This window comes from Schistosoma mansoni, chromosome 1, assembly GCF_000237925.1.
Source record: "Schistosoma mansoni strain Puerto Rico chromosome 1, complete genome".
Lineage (NCBI taxonomy): Eukaryota > Metazoa > Platyhelminthes > Trematoda > Strigeidida > Schistosomatidae > Schistosoma > Schistosoma mansoni.
The window spans coordinates 60,833,528-60,849,191 of record NC_031495.1 but is presented as its reverse complement, the minus strand read 5'-3'; the positions used below and the strand labels follow the sequence as shown (position 1 = coordinate 60,849,191).

At 32.6% G+C, this 15,664-nt stretch overlaps 1 protein-coding gene across 1 annotated transcript; it reads left to right on the top strand.

Annotated features, from left to right (window-relative positions):
• Window positions 1-13,453: 13,453 nt before the first annotated feature.
• On the top strand, window positions 13,454-15,082 carry Smp_040390 (putative transcription factor sp5/buttonhead; the record flags this gene model as incomplete). The annotated part of the gene is made up of 1 exon (XM_018795083.1): window positions 13,454-15,082. One exon carries the CDS (start codon window positions 13,454-13,456, stop codon window positions 15,080-15,082), a length of 1,629 nt encoding a protein of 542 aa, XP_018649431.1.
• Window positions 15,083-15,664: the final 582 nt, after the last annotated feature.

The following is a 15,664-nucleotide window of genomic DNA, read 5'->3' as shown; positions in this document are numbered from 1 at the left end:
TGAGGAGTCCCAAAATAGGACGAAACGGCCGTCCAGTGCTTCCAGGTTTTCCATGGTGGTCTAGCTCCAATTGACTCTTGATTTCAAATATATATATATATATAATGAGATTTTAATTTAGAAAATAAGCTGAAACATGATGTAGAAGAAAACGAAAACAAACAAATAACATTTAGTGACTTAATCTAGAGAATGATAAAAATTTACCTTATAGTGCAATAGTTATTAGTTAAATATGTAACGAAACTCGTAAACTGTTTCAATAAGTCATACTATTCATAAATTCTCATTAAATTTAATTTCTGTTTAGTAGTATCGCTTCAGTTAGTACGGATAAGATATTTTTCTTAACTAGCTGTTCTCTCTTAAGATATTTTTTGAATTTAAACGTTCCAAAATGTCAAGTAGGTTTAGAATGTAAACCTCTCAAAATATATAAATAACCCCTGTAAATCGTGTAAAAAGACGAGTCAATAATGAGTTCCATAGTCATAAACGTTATAATCTTAGGATTATAATCCTAAAAAACCGTAACCAGCAACAATCATTTAAGCTATAATAAATCATAAACAGTGAATTCAGTTCACCATAATTTCCAATTTGACCAAATCAAACTAATGGATTCTATTGATTTTTCAGCAATTTCATCTTCTGAAGATTATAAGTTTGTAATCGGGAGTCATTTGCATAGGCGAAATCTCAGTTTCTACTTCTTAAATTATTTTATCAAATCAACTGAACTATTATAATAAGTAAAGATTCGTGTACTCAACTATGAAACACTTATTATGAGTTTTTATAGTATAACTAATGTACTCGAATCAATTTTATTGCATCAGGGCTTAGTCCTGTGTCTTGATGAGAAATAGTTAAATTCTCAAACCCACTGTATGGGAAATATGAATACAACAATTTGTAATTGGTAGGAATTTATATTTTGCGTTTTCATAGATTATATTAAACAAAAAACATTGGTGACATTATACCGTTATAATGTGAAAGTCTTTGAAAAGTTTTATGTTTTAATCATGAATAGTGTCTAAAGTCATCAATACTTCAGTAATAATAATAGTAAAATTATTAATAATTATGAGGGGTAGTGCCACTAACCATACAGGGAAGATGATCTTGCTAATCATTATATGAATACCTAAACTTTTATCTTTCTTTCAACACTCATAAACATTTCCTTGCTAACCCTTTTTAACAATATAGTCATCGAAATGCTTAGGTACCTAACCACTGACTCTACTCTTATCTGTTTACTTTATGTTTATTCTAACTACGTTTGGATTACATCTGGGCGGTACAAAAGAAATATTTTTTATGTTCGGTCATAAAAAATTTACGTCTGGTATATATTTTTCATTTGTACTGCATTCATTTTCTTTAAAACCTTTGTTTATGTGTATGCCTACATATTTATAAAATGTAGGTTAAAACAACATAATAGAACAGTCATTTAATAGTATCCTTTGAGAAAAAACATTGAATGTTGAACAGCTCACTGGTTGAAAGTAGCTGACAGGAGACAACAGACTTTAGTTTCCTGCTAATTTGGCACTCATTAACAAGGAGTGTTCAATAATCTTGAGGGATCTTTTACACCAGGGTGGATTCACACTCAGGATATGTAGTCTAACAGTCTGAGATGTGAACTATAGATACTATGCCTTTGAATCATTTACGAGAATTCAAGTCAGTAAACTATGCTCTTCTGATGAGATTTTCAGCTTAACGCGTGATATGAAACAGTAATGTAGGTTTATTTATCAACATATGAATTACTCTACTTTGAATATGTATTATCCGATTTTCTTCGGTTTCCTGAATTTTAAACCTTTTAAAGACATGTTGTTTAAATAATCGATTACGTGTTAATTATCCTTTCTTCTAAAGGCTTAATTGAAGAACCAATATAATCTCTTAGTTCAAGTCTTCTTTAAACTTTAGCTAAAATCAAATCAATTATCTGATTGTCAGATACCCGAATACTACCCTAGATAATAACAAACATATTTTTGTTATATCCCAATAAGTAGAAAAATTGTATTTCCGACGTTTCATGACTTAATGTAATCCACCTCTTCAGAGTAAATAAACAACCGACGTTTAAACTTGTGTCGATTAAATGTTGGTTTTATTTATTATTAACTCTCTACCCAATGCTCAATTTATTTGAAACTATCACTGTTCTAGATAGTTTAACTATATATACATTAGTGAAGATATTTTCTTTCAACTGTCTTTCTGTATCCGTAAGAAAAATCTTAACCTTTCTCCCTAAATATTCTTACCACCTAGTTGTTGTTTCCGGGTACAGGTTGCAAGCTTATGAGTATAAAATTGCACTTCGACTGGATAGAAAAAACAGCTTTATTTTCTATATATTCATCATTTACCATTACTAGTGTAAAGAATATACTAATTCTGATTTATTCTATCCACATGAACAAAGTTTTTGGCTAAACCAATCAAATTACAGATTTTTTAATTTATGACTGGGTAAACAAAAAAAGTTACGCATATTGCTGTTACATCTTTTTATCCAATCACAATTCAGGAATTCTTTCTTCAAGCAGAATTGTCAAAAGATTGCTCAGAAGATTATATGAGAATATTTCTTCATATCGTTTTAAGGTATTTACAATAAAGAATAAATGATAGGATTATTTGTACTGGATGACAGATTATACTCATTAAAAAAAAAGAAATACTTACATTCGTGTTCTGTCAATCTGTTTTGACAAAAACAACAATAATGGAATGAACTGGTATTTGGTAGTTGTGGGAATAGAACAGTTGGAGAATAATTGAATGATCAGTAAGTTTAAAACATGTCATAAAAATATGGCTTATATTTCTTTTACAAACTGATTTTTATTAACTTCAGTACAACTGATATTTATTCAATTGAATATTTTGTTTAAAATAGTTTATAGTTGAAAGCGTGAGTCAATTGAAGCTAGATCACTAGGGAAAACCATGAAGCACTGGACGGCCGTTTCGCCCTATTGTGGGACTCCTCAGCAGTGTGCATCCACGACCTCGCCTTGCGGGATTCGAACTCAGGACCTACCAGTCTCACACCAGAGCACTTAACCACTAGACCACTGAGCCGGCATCCGATGGTGTTTATGTCTGACTCCAACCAATCCACGAAGTTGAGCAACCGTTCACCAATTGTCTTCAGTGAGTTGGTATCTCACAAAGACGTGGTTTGAACTCCACTGGTCACTGCGCACTGCTGAGGAGTCCCAAAATAGGACGAAACGGACGTCCAGTGCTTCCAGGTTTTCTCTGGTGGTCTAGGTTCAATTGACTCACGCATTCAACTATGAAAATACTAAATCTCCACAAAAACCCCTTCTGAAATTAAAATAGTTTAACCTAACTAACATTGTTAATACTAATTAGAGACCACTAAATGATGATTCAACAGTTGATTGATAACGTTTTCATAGTGCTATCTGAAGTTTACCAGTTGAAAGTTATACTGTGAAAAATTGAAAAGACAGGTTTACAGCATTTGGAATCCTATTTTCAGTATTTATTAGACTGATATCATTCTACCGTAAAAACACTAATCATCCTTTGGTAAGGATTTGTATTTCCCCGTTGCTGTTATTGTTATTAAATATTGTAATTGATCAGTCTCTAATAATATGTTTTAACCCTGAGCGAATTACCTTCATATTCTTAGTGATAAATCTTCATTATATTTGAAATGCGGTTAGGAGTGAAATCTAGGATACAGGTTTCATGTTACGTGAGATTTGTTAGCTGAATGTACCTTTATCCTAGTATTGATGCTCATACTGAGATTTAAACCCACTTCCTAACGTTTTATACGCCAACAAATTATCCAATAAGCTACTGAGTCCGGATAGAAAATGACTTTTCAATGCATATGAAGTTATTTGTTGATGAGAAAGTTGAGAATAAATTATCTCCTACAAGAAAAGTATAAACAGTGATTGAAGTTTTATGTAAAGCATTTTTCAGTAGACGTTTCTATAGTATAGTATGGTATATTTCACAAGTGGTTTGATCTTCTCTAAAGTAATGAACAGGGATTAGCTTTGATAAATTCAATTATTTTCACATAATTGCTTTATTTTTAATTTTCTTTTTCACTCTCGTAAAGTGAAAAAGGTCAACTGGACGTTAGGATTCTTTTATGTACATGGTGTTTATTTCTGCACTTAAGATTCATCCATAGAAGTTGATAAGATTCACCATAGTAGAAACTTTACTCACAATGTGATTACGATTTATTAAGTATTGGGACGACCCACAGAGAAAAAAACAGCAAAAGCAATGATAATTTAGATATTCGTAAATATGAATTTACTTTCTGTTCAGTCAACAGCAACTAGGAATAATTTAGAGTAGAATGAATGTTAAACATGCTTACCACATAGTAAACTTGTCTAATGACAACTGTCCATTTTACAATGTTCAATGAAAATGTAATATCTACGGATTTTAAATATATTTCCTTTCATTTAATATGTCACTGTTACATAGAAGAGCAGAATTTTCGCTAAGGATTTCATTTTATTTATCTAAAGCTATCTACATTTATATTCTGTGAACACGCCACTGTAGCATATTCTAACTTATCAGATAGAAAAAATAAAAAATAAAGCGTAAGTTGTAGCTTGAAATAAAATCCTCAGTAAAAATTGTGCTCCTCTATACACCACTCACTTACTAAATAAACGTAAGAATGTTGCATATTGCACATATATTGAACAAATTCACAGGTAGGTATCCTACCCCGTGAACTGTTGACAAGTACAATTGAAAATATATAAATATTTATAGAATTTTAATTGAGATCATGAACAGATCGGTGTTAAACCACCATTGAAGAAGCTGTGACAAGTTGAGTCTAATTCATATCGGATATGAAATAGTTACCTTCTGAGGACAATGGAAGATGGTCGCGCAATATCGTGGATTGGTTGAAGTTAGACATTAACAATTTTGGATGCCGGCTCATTGGTCTAGAGATTAAACGTTTGTGCGCGAGACCGAAGGTCCTGAGTTTGAATCCCACGTGTGGTATCGTGGGTGCACACTGCTAAGTCCCATACTAGGACGAAATACCCGTCCAGTGCTCCAAGGTTTTCAACGGTGGCCTAACATTGATCAGTTCATGATCTCAATTAAAACTCAACGATCTCCACAACCTCATACTAATATTTATAGAGTTATTTAATCTAACTTTAAAAATGAATCACAAGACAATGGGAAGTTAATAGAAAGACTTTTTAAGCCGTTAATCATATAGTAGACGATAAAAATCAAATTAAAGTTAAGTCGGAATAATATTGACTTAATGAATTCTGTTAACTCTATGACCAATTAAGTGAACAATCTCATGTAAATATTAGTGGAAAGTATTAAAATAGAATGAAACAACTATACAAAATATTTTCTTGTTTGACAATCATTTCCCAGTTAATATCAGTTTGTTATAAATTCTTAAAAGGGATATATTGTAACATATAACTTATAAATAAATAATTTTAGTAGTTGAGATCATGAGTCAAATGAAGATAGACTACCATGAAAAACGTGGAAGCACTAGACGGCCGACTCGCCCTATTGTGGGACTCCTCAGCAGTGCGTATCCACGATCCCGCCTCTCGAGATTCGAACTCAAGACCTATCAGTTGCGCGCACGAGCGCTTAACCGCTAGACGACTGAGACGGCATCAAACGGTGTTAATGTCTAACTTCAACCGATCCACAAAATTGAGCGACACATCGAATCTCGTGAGGCGGGATCGTGAGTGCGCAATGCTGAGGAGTCCCACAATAGGACGAAACGGCCATCCAGTGCTTCCAGGTTTTCCATGGCAGTCTAGCTTCAATTGATTCATGATCTCAGCTATTAAAATTACTATGATATCCACAAAACCACTTCTGTTATAAATAAATAGTTCATTTGTAGTGTGCTAATTTACATTCTAAAGTACTTTTACTAATTACTAGAAAAGATCATTTCCTCTAACTTATTATACACTAACTTGTAATTAATGAATACCTAAGCTGTTTTGTTCTTTTCATAATTATATAGGTCTACTGTTGGTTATACACTATCTGGAAAATGTTCTATTTTTCTAGTCTAAATCAAATGTTTCAGTAAAGAGGGAAATTGTGGCTTCTTTTTTTATAAAGATAATTTTAGAATGATTGTTTTGGCGTCAAATTTTTTTTAGATATTTCGATAGTATTATATGAATAATAATAAGTAGTTCATGAAGTTTATAAAGGATTTACAATTAAGAGAAAATTTGTAGACGATAAAAGGTTAAAGGCTTAGCAACAAAGAAATAAACGAAACTTTAAATGGATCGGTTATTTCACATAAATTAAATCAGATCAAAGTTATCGATATGATGTATATAGTGGCTATAAACGGAAACTAGGACTCACGTTTCATTTTATTTAGGACTCGTCAGTTGTACATATCTATATCCCAGCATTGATTTTGACACTGGAACTCAAACTCATTATTTTTTGCTTTAAATGACAAAGCGTTATTCATTAAGCTTCAAGTTCAGATAACTAATAAGTTATTCTATTGTTATGATATTTATATTATTATTATTATTTTGAGGAGATTTAGTATTTTCATAGTTGAAAGCGTGAGTCAATTGAGGCTAGACCACCAGGGAAAACCTGGAAGCACTGGACGGCCGTCTCGCCCTATTGTAGGACTACCCAGCAGTGCGCATCCACGATCTCGCCTCGAGAGATTTGAACCCAGGACCTACCAGTCTCACACCAGAGCACTTAACCGATAGACCACTGAGCCGGCATCCGATGGTGTTAATGTCTAACTTCAACCAATCCACGAAATTGAGCAACCACTCACCAATTGTCATCAGTGAGTTGATATCTCCCAACAGACCTGGATGAGCTCCACTGATCACTGCTTCCCACTAGAACTCCAGGACATGTATCTTGAAGTCAGTCACTAGTGAGCATATGATTATTATTATCAGAAGGGGTTTTTGTGGAGATGAAATTCTAGTTAAAAAGTCCATTGTGAACAATGTTAATTGATAGATGGCTTTATCATCATTTTTAATGCAGGGTGTTTTCGCTTATCATTGTCATAGAATCATTAGAAGAATGATTCCAAGGATAAACTGAGGATAAAGTAACCAAATTGAAACACAGATATTAGTTTATTGAGAGATATAAAGCGATTAGTTGAAACAGGAGTTTCTGCCACAGTTGCCGACAAATGGTAAAGTCAAAAGCACTGAACTAGTTGCATTAAAGCATCTTAAATACCTAATTGGTGTGAGACGTGTTATTTAACCACTTGATTCTGAAAGTAACTATTAACGTGGACAGGGACTAGTCAAAGAACTACTAATAATCAGACAATCATTTCCTTCTAGTTTGAGATTTCTTTACAGTTCATATCTACGTCACTCTTATATGAGTTCAGATTCAAGACCTTTAGTTTTAGTGAATTCTGCCATAACTTGGAACAATGGGGCAGAATTCTGTGGTTCCCATTATTTAAAAAAAACCCTAATAAATTCATAATACTTTATGACCTTTATTTAGTGCTATCGGTAAGTAAATGACTCATTTACAATATTGATAACTAAATAGGTATTGACTTTGGATTAAACTTCAAGAATAAATGCAACTGAAATATCAGACAGGAGATCTGTTCATACATAAATTGGAGCTATGCATTTTGAGTAAGGAACTAATAAAAAGGATATGCATTTATCGTACGAATCAGACAATGTAAATTTTCAAGTAACATATGTAAAATGCTACAACATTCTTGTATGAATTTTCAAACAACTCTATGAGTGAGTTTTAACTAATCATTAGTTTATTTGAAACACTTCCATAAGACTGTAGTAAATAATGGTTGAAGAAGTTGAATGACAAGGCTTAAAATCAATGACAATGAAGTAGATGCTTTCATCCTTGAAATTCGTTTACCTTGAGAAAGTAATCTCTTCACTCAGTATTTTTTCTCATGTTTCAACGGATATCATATGAATAAAATGGTATTTTATAGTTTTAAGGTAATATAGTCATTAACACTTGGGAGAAAATATATACAACTTCTCTACTGAGATTGTTTTACAAATATGTGGAATCACTTGTCTGATTAATTACTTCTGGTCAATTAAATTACGTATCTCCACATAGATGATGGTAATAAATTAAAGTACTTATGCCATATATATGTTTATTTTGTCTTAGATTTACTTACGTTATATAAACTCCAAAACGACATTGAGGCTCATAGTAATCATACATTCAATTGACCTACTAACTATTAGGTCTAGACGTAGACAGTATCATTGTAAAGAGGTAAGTGATTGAATAACTAAAACTATGATTTTATTCAATGTCTGAGATCATCTTCAGAACAGCATAGAAGGACAGTGAATTGTATTGCTTTTTTTACGAGTGATCAGTAATAATTGAATAGAATTTGGAGAGTTCATGTAATTTAAGAGAAACAAGTGAGTGGAAATGTGTGAGTGAAAGGGGGGTTTAAGAATTGGGTAATGGAACAGAAATATAATACAAACTAAATACTAACCAAAATAAAACTTATAACCAAAAAACTAAAACAAAAAAAGTGGAGTACCAGGGTAGTAATAAGTTTATCACTGTCTCTTTTCGAATACATAGATCTGGTTTAAGTTTTTTATTGCGATCGCTCCAGCAAACCGGAGAGCAACCGTACTTCTCTTTCTGCTAATAATTTTGAAAGCATGAGAAATATCAATGGTGTGCCCAGTGTCAAGTAAGTGCCGAGTTATTGCACTGTTGATAGCCCTGGTCCCTCACAGCCTCAGTTTCTTTGAAACATGCTCAGAAATGAGAACATGTACTCTTCTCTCGGTTCTTCCAATGTATGTGCTTTGGAACCTACATGTAAATTGGTAAATACAGTTGGAGCTACTGAGAAAAGAGAACTTGTCGATTTATTACCCCAATGCTAAAATTCTAATACATATTTGGTTGTAAGCAGCTGACGAGAAACCACGATATATAGTGAATTCATATTATTCTGCATCAATATTTGTTCTGGCTTTATTTAAATTCATAAAGGGAACTAATTGCATGAAACATTGTTGACAGTGGACTTTTTAACTAGAATTTCACCTGATTTTATTCATCCTAGTCATCAAATATGATTATCTCACCACTGATTTTGTTGACAACATAACTTACCCGTATAGCTTACACAAAATTTGCACATGTTAATAAATTATTGAAATTCCCATGAAAATAACCTCAGATAATTATGTTTTCGTTTGATTCATGTTCAGTCGTCGATAGAACAGCCGATATATATATGTATACATATATATAATGATAAAGAAATTTTATAGACATTTCATTGTTATCAAATCACACGATCACTAATTCACGTTTTCATTCAACCTAGTCATACCTTGTTTTGTTTTCCATCAAGTTGAGAATTGAGCATGCTCAATTATAAAGATTGTTTTTACTTTTTTTTAAAAAAAAAACCCAACAAAGACATTACTTCATGCAACCAGATCCATTGATAAATCTAAACAGTGCAATAATAATAATAGAAATTCATTCTATTTCACGGTTTCTCATCATTTACATACAACTCAGAATTACAATTATTAATATAATCATTAGTTAATGTTTAGCATACTTTCATTTAGGTAAGTTTAGATAAATGTTCAAAATGTAATAAGAGGGAGTTTTATGGAGATTTAGTATTTTCAAAGTTGAAAGCGTGAGTCGATTGAAGCTAGACCACCAGGGAAAACCTGGAAGCACTGGACGTCCGTTTCGTCCTATTGTGGGACTCCTCACCATCGAGTCACCAAAATGTATTCAATTTCTCCACTCATTCCTATGCTCTTTTATACTTATTTCTCATTAATGATGCGGGAATATATGTGACTTGTAAACGAGCTCCGTAGTTAAGATCCTATCATTGCACTATTTGTGTCATACCCAAAACATATGGAAGCTTATAAAGAGTACACCCCAAATGCTCTGGTATAGCCAAGGGTGGATAGAGTCCGCTCTCACTCTTTAAATGCTCTCACATGGCTAGGTGCATACACACACTATCAGCGAATTCCTACTCAGTGACGTCTCGTGGTGAGGGTATTTCCTACTAAATTGAGAGGACGGTAAGCAAATCTCCGGGGGTTTAAACGAGTTTAAGCACTTGGAAGGACCCTCTAGGGAAAGTGGAAAACCTCTTATTCTTAACAAATTGTGCACCTGGGGCCCCCTAAGCCGGAAGGAAAATTGGGCGTAAGAACCCCCTTAATTTTGGTTCACACGGCTACCATTAAAAACGCCACCCCCCTTACTTAAAATCCCCAACCCTTGTGAATTAGAAACTATAGGGTCTAACAACTCCCAAGTGAGGGCCCCCCCAAAGAAAACCTCCCTAGACCTCCGGCCCAGGGGGGCTCCTCGTTAAATTACTCCCCCCCCAAAAAAACAAATGATAAAACTAACAAAAAAAAAAGGAGAAAAAAAGGGTCAAAAAAGACAAGCAAAAAAAAACAAAAATGCCAAATTCAAAAGCAAAGGAAAGCCTGGGATGTCAACAATGGAATAAAACGGTTAAACATATAAAAAAAAACGGGTAAAACGTACAAAAATGGCTAAAAAACGCATCCTGCAAGAGGCAAAAAAAAAACCGAAAAGAAAAAACCGAAAACAAAAGGAAAACTGAAAAAAAAAACAAAATATGTACTTAAAAAAAGCGATAGCAGAGAAAATAAAAAAAAATGTTATTGGAAAAAAGAAAATCTAAAAAAAACAACCTGAAAAGAAAAAAAAACCAACAAACATGTAATCAAAAAAAAAAAACGTCACCAACAACTCGGGCAAAAAAACGAAAAAAATAAATAAAATAAAAAAAGCATACAAAAAAAAAAAAAAAGAAAAATAGCAAAAATAAAGAAAAATACGAAAAATAGAACAAACCAAAAACAATGAAATCGACTGCCGAAAAATATAAACAAATAAAGTCGTGCGCAGAGTGCTCACCGTTTGGGTCCTTCACACAATAGGACGAAATGTAATCAATATTATAATCATAAGTAGAATAAAGCAGTTGATAAGAAACCTTAAAATAGACTGATGAGTTGATTTTATTCTACAAACCTTCTAGTGGTATTGTTTCCTTGTATCTTCCCATTGTTGCTTAGGGCTGCAATTTATCAGTCTCTTATTGGCATATGTACATCCTGAGCGAACTGCCTCGATATTGTCTTAAGTCACAAGCTTTATAAGCAAAGATATTCTTGTTATATTTAAAAAAACATTATTACTCATAATTCATGTCATGTTTGTTGATTCTTTAGTGCTGATCGAATTTTGATCGATTAAATTGAACTGTAGCTAATGATTCAAACCATTAGACGTCAACATTTGTTACTATTCAGTGGTCAGTTGATGTAAGTATCCCAGTCATACAACAAGTCAGCCTAATCCCAAATACCTTAAGGATAACGTCTCAGGTTTTGAGGTTATGTGACAGGTGATTGAATCCTACAATTATTAATTATTTTCGTTAAAATTATGGTTATGCTTTACTGAAGAGATACAAGTAACAGGAACCCTATGTTCAGAGTTTCCTATTCGCTTCTTTCAACCACTTAACATCAAAATTGCCTCCATTTTTGTGATTTAGAATGTTCGATTTAGACTGAAATCACTTGATGTAGTGTATAATTTAGCAGTACTAACCTTAATTTATTCATTTATTACAACAATAGACCATATAACTGTAATGATAAAAATAGTATCATCAAGTGATAAAGATTTCCGTTTAATTTCAACCAATAAGATATGTATTCATAATTATCCTACTTATTTACTTACTTACTAACTTGATTACGCCTGTTACCCATCATGGAGTGGCATAGGCCTCCCACCAGCATTCTCCATCCATCGCCGTTCTGGACAATCCTTTCCGATTATTTCAAGTTTCTATTCATCCTTTTCATATCTGCTTCAAATTGTCGAAGCAGTGTGCTCTTCGACCTTGCTCTTTCCCTTTTCTCTTCAAGATTCCAGGTTAACGCTTGCCTCGTCATTCAGTTTGGTGATTTCCTTGACGTGTATCCTATCCACTTCCAAAAACTTTTCCTAATTTCCTCCACAGCCCGAAGTTGGTTTGTCCTCTCACACAGTAGGTTTTCGCTTACGGTACCTGGTCAACGGATATTGACTATCTTGTGTAGACAATTGTTTATAAATACCTATACTTATTTGATGGTGGTTGTAGTAGTTCTCTAAGTTTCAGCTCTGTACACTAAAAATGTCTTGATGTTCGTATTGAAGATTCTCACTTTGACGTTGACTGACAAACAGTTGTTTTGAGTTTCATACATTGTTCAATTGTAGGAATGAGGCCCTTACCTTTCTAATCCTTGCCTTTACGTCTGCAGCAGATCCTCCTTGTTCATCGATGATGCTGCCCAACTACGTGAGTTTCCATCTGTTCCAGAGTTTCTCCATCAAGTGTGATTGGTTTGGTTGGTGTTCTCTGTGTTGTATTTGAGGATCTTGGTTTTCCCCTTGTGTATAATGAGGCTTAGTGATGCAGATTCTGCTGCTACACCGTTTGTCTTGACCTGAGTTTGTTGGAGTGTATGGGATATAAGAGTTTTGTGACATTACTATCAGGCCTTTAGTGTATACTCTTGAAGAGTCTCAAACTAGAGCGGAACAGTCATCCAGTTCTCATTGATTGTACATTTTCCTTCAATACTTGACGAAAACAACATTCAAATTGGATAACCTACTAAAAACATCATTCTCTTTTTAATACTGACATCGAATTAAAGAATATGTAGTTCTTAAAAATTTTTCTTTACACCATGATTAACGGATAATACTCACCATAAAAAATAGGCATACATGAAAAGTTAATTATTTTAAAGACATGTAGTTTAGTTCCATGAAAAATTGATATTGTCTTCTGAAATTTAACAATATGACCATACAATTCCACAGAAGTTGTGAAAATATGCCAGTAATATTCTATTACTGTTGAATTTTAGTGTATTAAAAGTATTTACGTACCCACATTAATTGATCAGCAGTAGTGACGAGTGTTATGTTTTCCGATTTCTCCTTAGTTTTGGTTGAATTCCATTAATCAAACTGTAGCTTTAACAATAGTCTAAGTGGCCCGATATAACTTACACTATGTTTCAATGTTAAGCGGTTGTAGTGTGTCCTGTCAACTAACCCCAGTTACCTAGCAACTATGGAGTAATTAGTGTTTTTTATATTAATACAGAAATAGATTGGTATTTAGCACTTTTTAGTCTCAATATATACATTAATTTTATTTTACTTCACTTATACTTCAATGAAAAACTAATTATGATTAATTTTCCATGATTTTCCTAGAGCTGTATAAATGAATTTATCTGAACGAGGTTATCATCATTATAACCCATCCTCTTCTTCTTCTTCTTCTGAAGAAGTAGCATTAAATCTTCAAATTTCAAATTCTTCTCTTTCACTTAATAAAAATCAAACAAAACGTGATAAATTCAGCATCAATGAATTGATTCAATGTTCAAAGCATCGAACATCTGAGTTGGGCTGTTTCAAAAATCAAATCACTATAAGCAGAATAAATCAAGAGAGTAATAATAAGACAAGTTTAGTGAATTCCCATCATGCTACTGAGTTATCAAATCAATTTATAAAAGATTCCAATATAAATATAATCGAAAAAACAGAAAATTTCTGGAGTAGTCCAGAAATGAAAGTTTTAAAACATCGTCTTCAAGAACATTTAAATCGAATTAAAAATACAACATTGAATACATCATTATTGAATTATCATTCAAAAACTGAATTAATCAAGCTTCCAGTAACTGATAAATCAGTAACAATAACATTTGAAGATCAAAAACAGTTAGCAAATAAAAAGTTTATAGTTAATTCAAATCAGTCAAATGCTAAAGATCCGTATAACTACTTAGATTTAAAAGGTTGTATAAAATCAGAATTCAGTGCATTTCATCCAGTACATAGTAAACAAATACCTTCTGGATATATTGATGCTAATCCTATGAATAGTACTAGTACACACACAAAACATTTAAATACAGAAATGTACAACGATAAATTTACCGATCTCTCTAACTCATTTCAACAATCAAAAACAAATATATTTTACACATATTCAACTAAATCACCAGTTTCACAATCAGATGTAATCTATTCTAAACACAATATAACTAATGAAATTGCTCCAAATTCCTTTTTACAATCTTTAGATACACATGATTCACATTATTCTGGACAACTATACAATCAGTTAAAAAGAACTGTATTTAATTCTACCTCTGAACACTTGGATAAAATGAAATCAAACATCAATTCACCAAATATTCCTCAAGTTACTGTTTCTGGTATTGAGGAAAGCAAAAAGTGTCAATTAAAACCATCAACTATATTTTCATCATTCAAAACAACAATAATGACAACAATAACTACTACTAATAGTACTACAACTACGTCTACTACCACATCCTCTACCTTAAATCAAGAGCAAAGACAGAGAAGATCAAATTTCAATAAGAAATGTCAAAAATGTCCATGTTTCAATTGTCAATTAGCGCGCAATGTAAAATCTATCGATAGAGTTAACAGTAACAATAAGGATACCTTCAAGAGTTTCAATGTTGAAACATTGAATTTAGATAATAAAAAATTAATACATAAAGCAGTGCATTTATGTAATTTATGCGGTAAAACATATAGTAAAACAAGTCATTTAAAAGCTCATTTACGATGGCATAATGATGAAAGACCATTTCAATGTATATATGAATTATGTAATAAAGCATTTACTAGATCCGATGAATTACAACGTCATATACGTACACATACTGGTGAAAAACGTTTCACATGTATTATATGCAATAAACGTTTTATGCGTAGTGATCATTTAAGTAAACATCGTAAAACACATGAAGTATTAAGAAGTAATCTACTACCAAAAAACCAACAAACAGATGATACAGTAAATTAATGAAACTATTGATTAGGAAGATATGCATTTATTTTTTTAGAAACTAACAAATACAATTCTTAAATGCTTCCAACTGGATCCTTTCCATCAACCTCAAACTAAGTTCCATAATACTGTCGTCAAAAAATTATGTTAGGAATTATAATATTGATCTATACCTCAGTAATACATTTTATTATTATTATTATTTTCTTATTCAATTGTTTTTATCATATTATTGTACAAATTATTTTTATATAAATGATTTTAAGACAATTTGTGATTATTTTTTTTATCAGAAGTGGGTTTTGTGGAGATTCTAGTAATTTTATATAGTTGAGATCATGAGTTAATTGAGTTCTAGTGAGAAGCAGTAACCAGTGAAGTTCAACCAGGTCTGTTGTGAGATATTAACTCACTGAAGACATTGGTAAATGGTTGCTCAATTTCGTGGATTGGTTGAAATTAGACATTAACACGGTTGGATGCCGGCTCAGTAGTCTAGTGGTTAAGCGCTCGCGTGCGAGACTAGTAGGTCCTGGATTCGAATCTCGTGAGGCGGGATCGTGAATGTGCGCTGCTGAGGAGTCCCACAATATGACG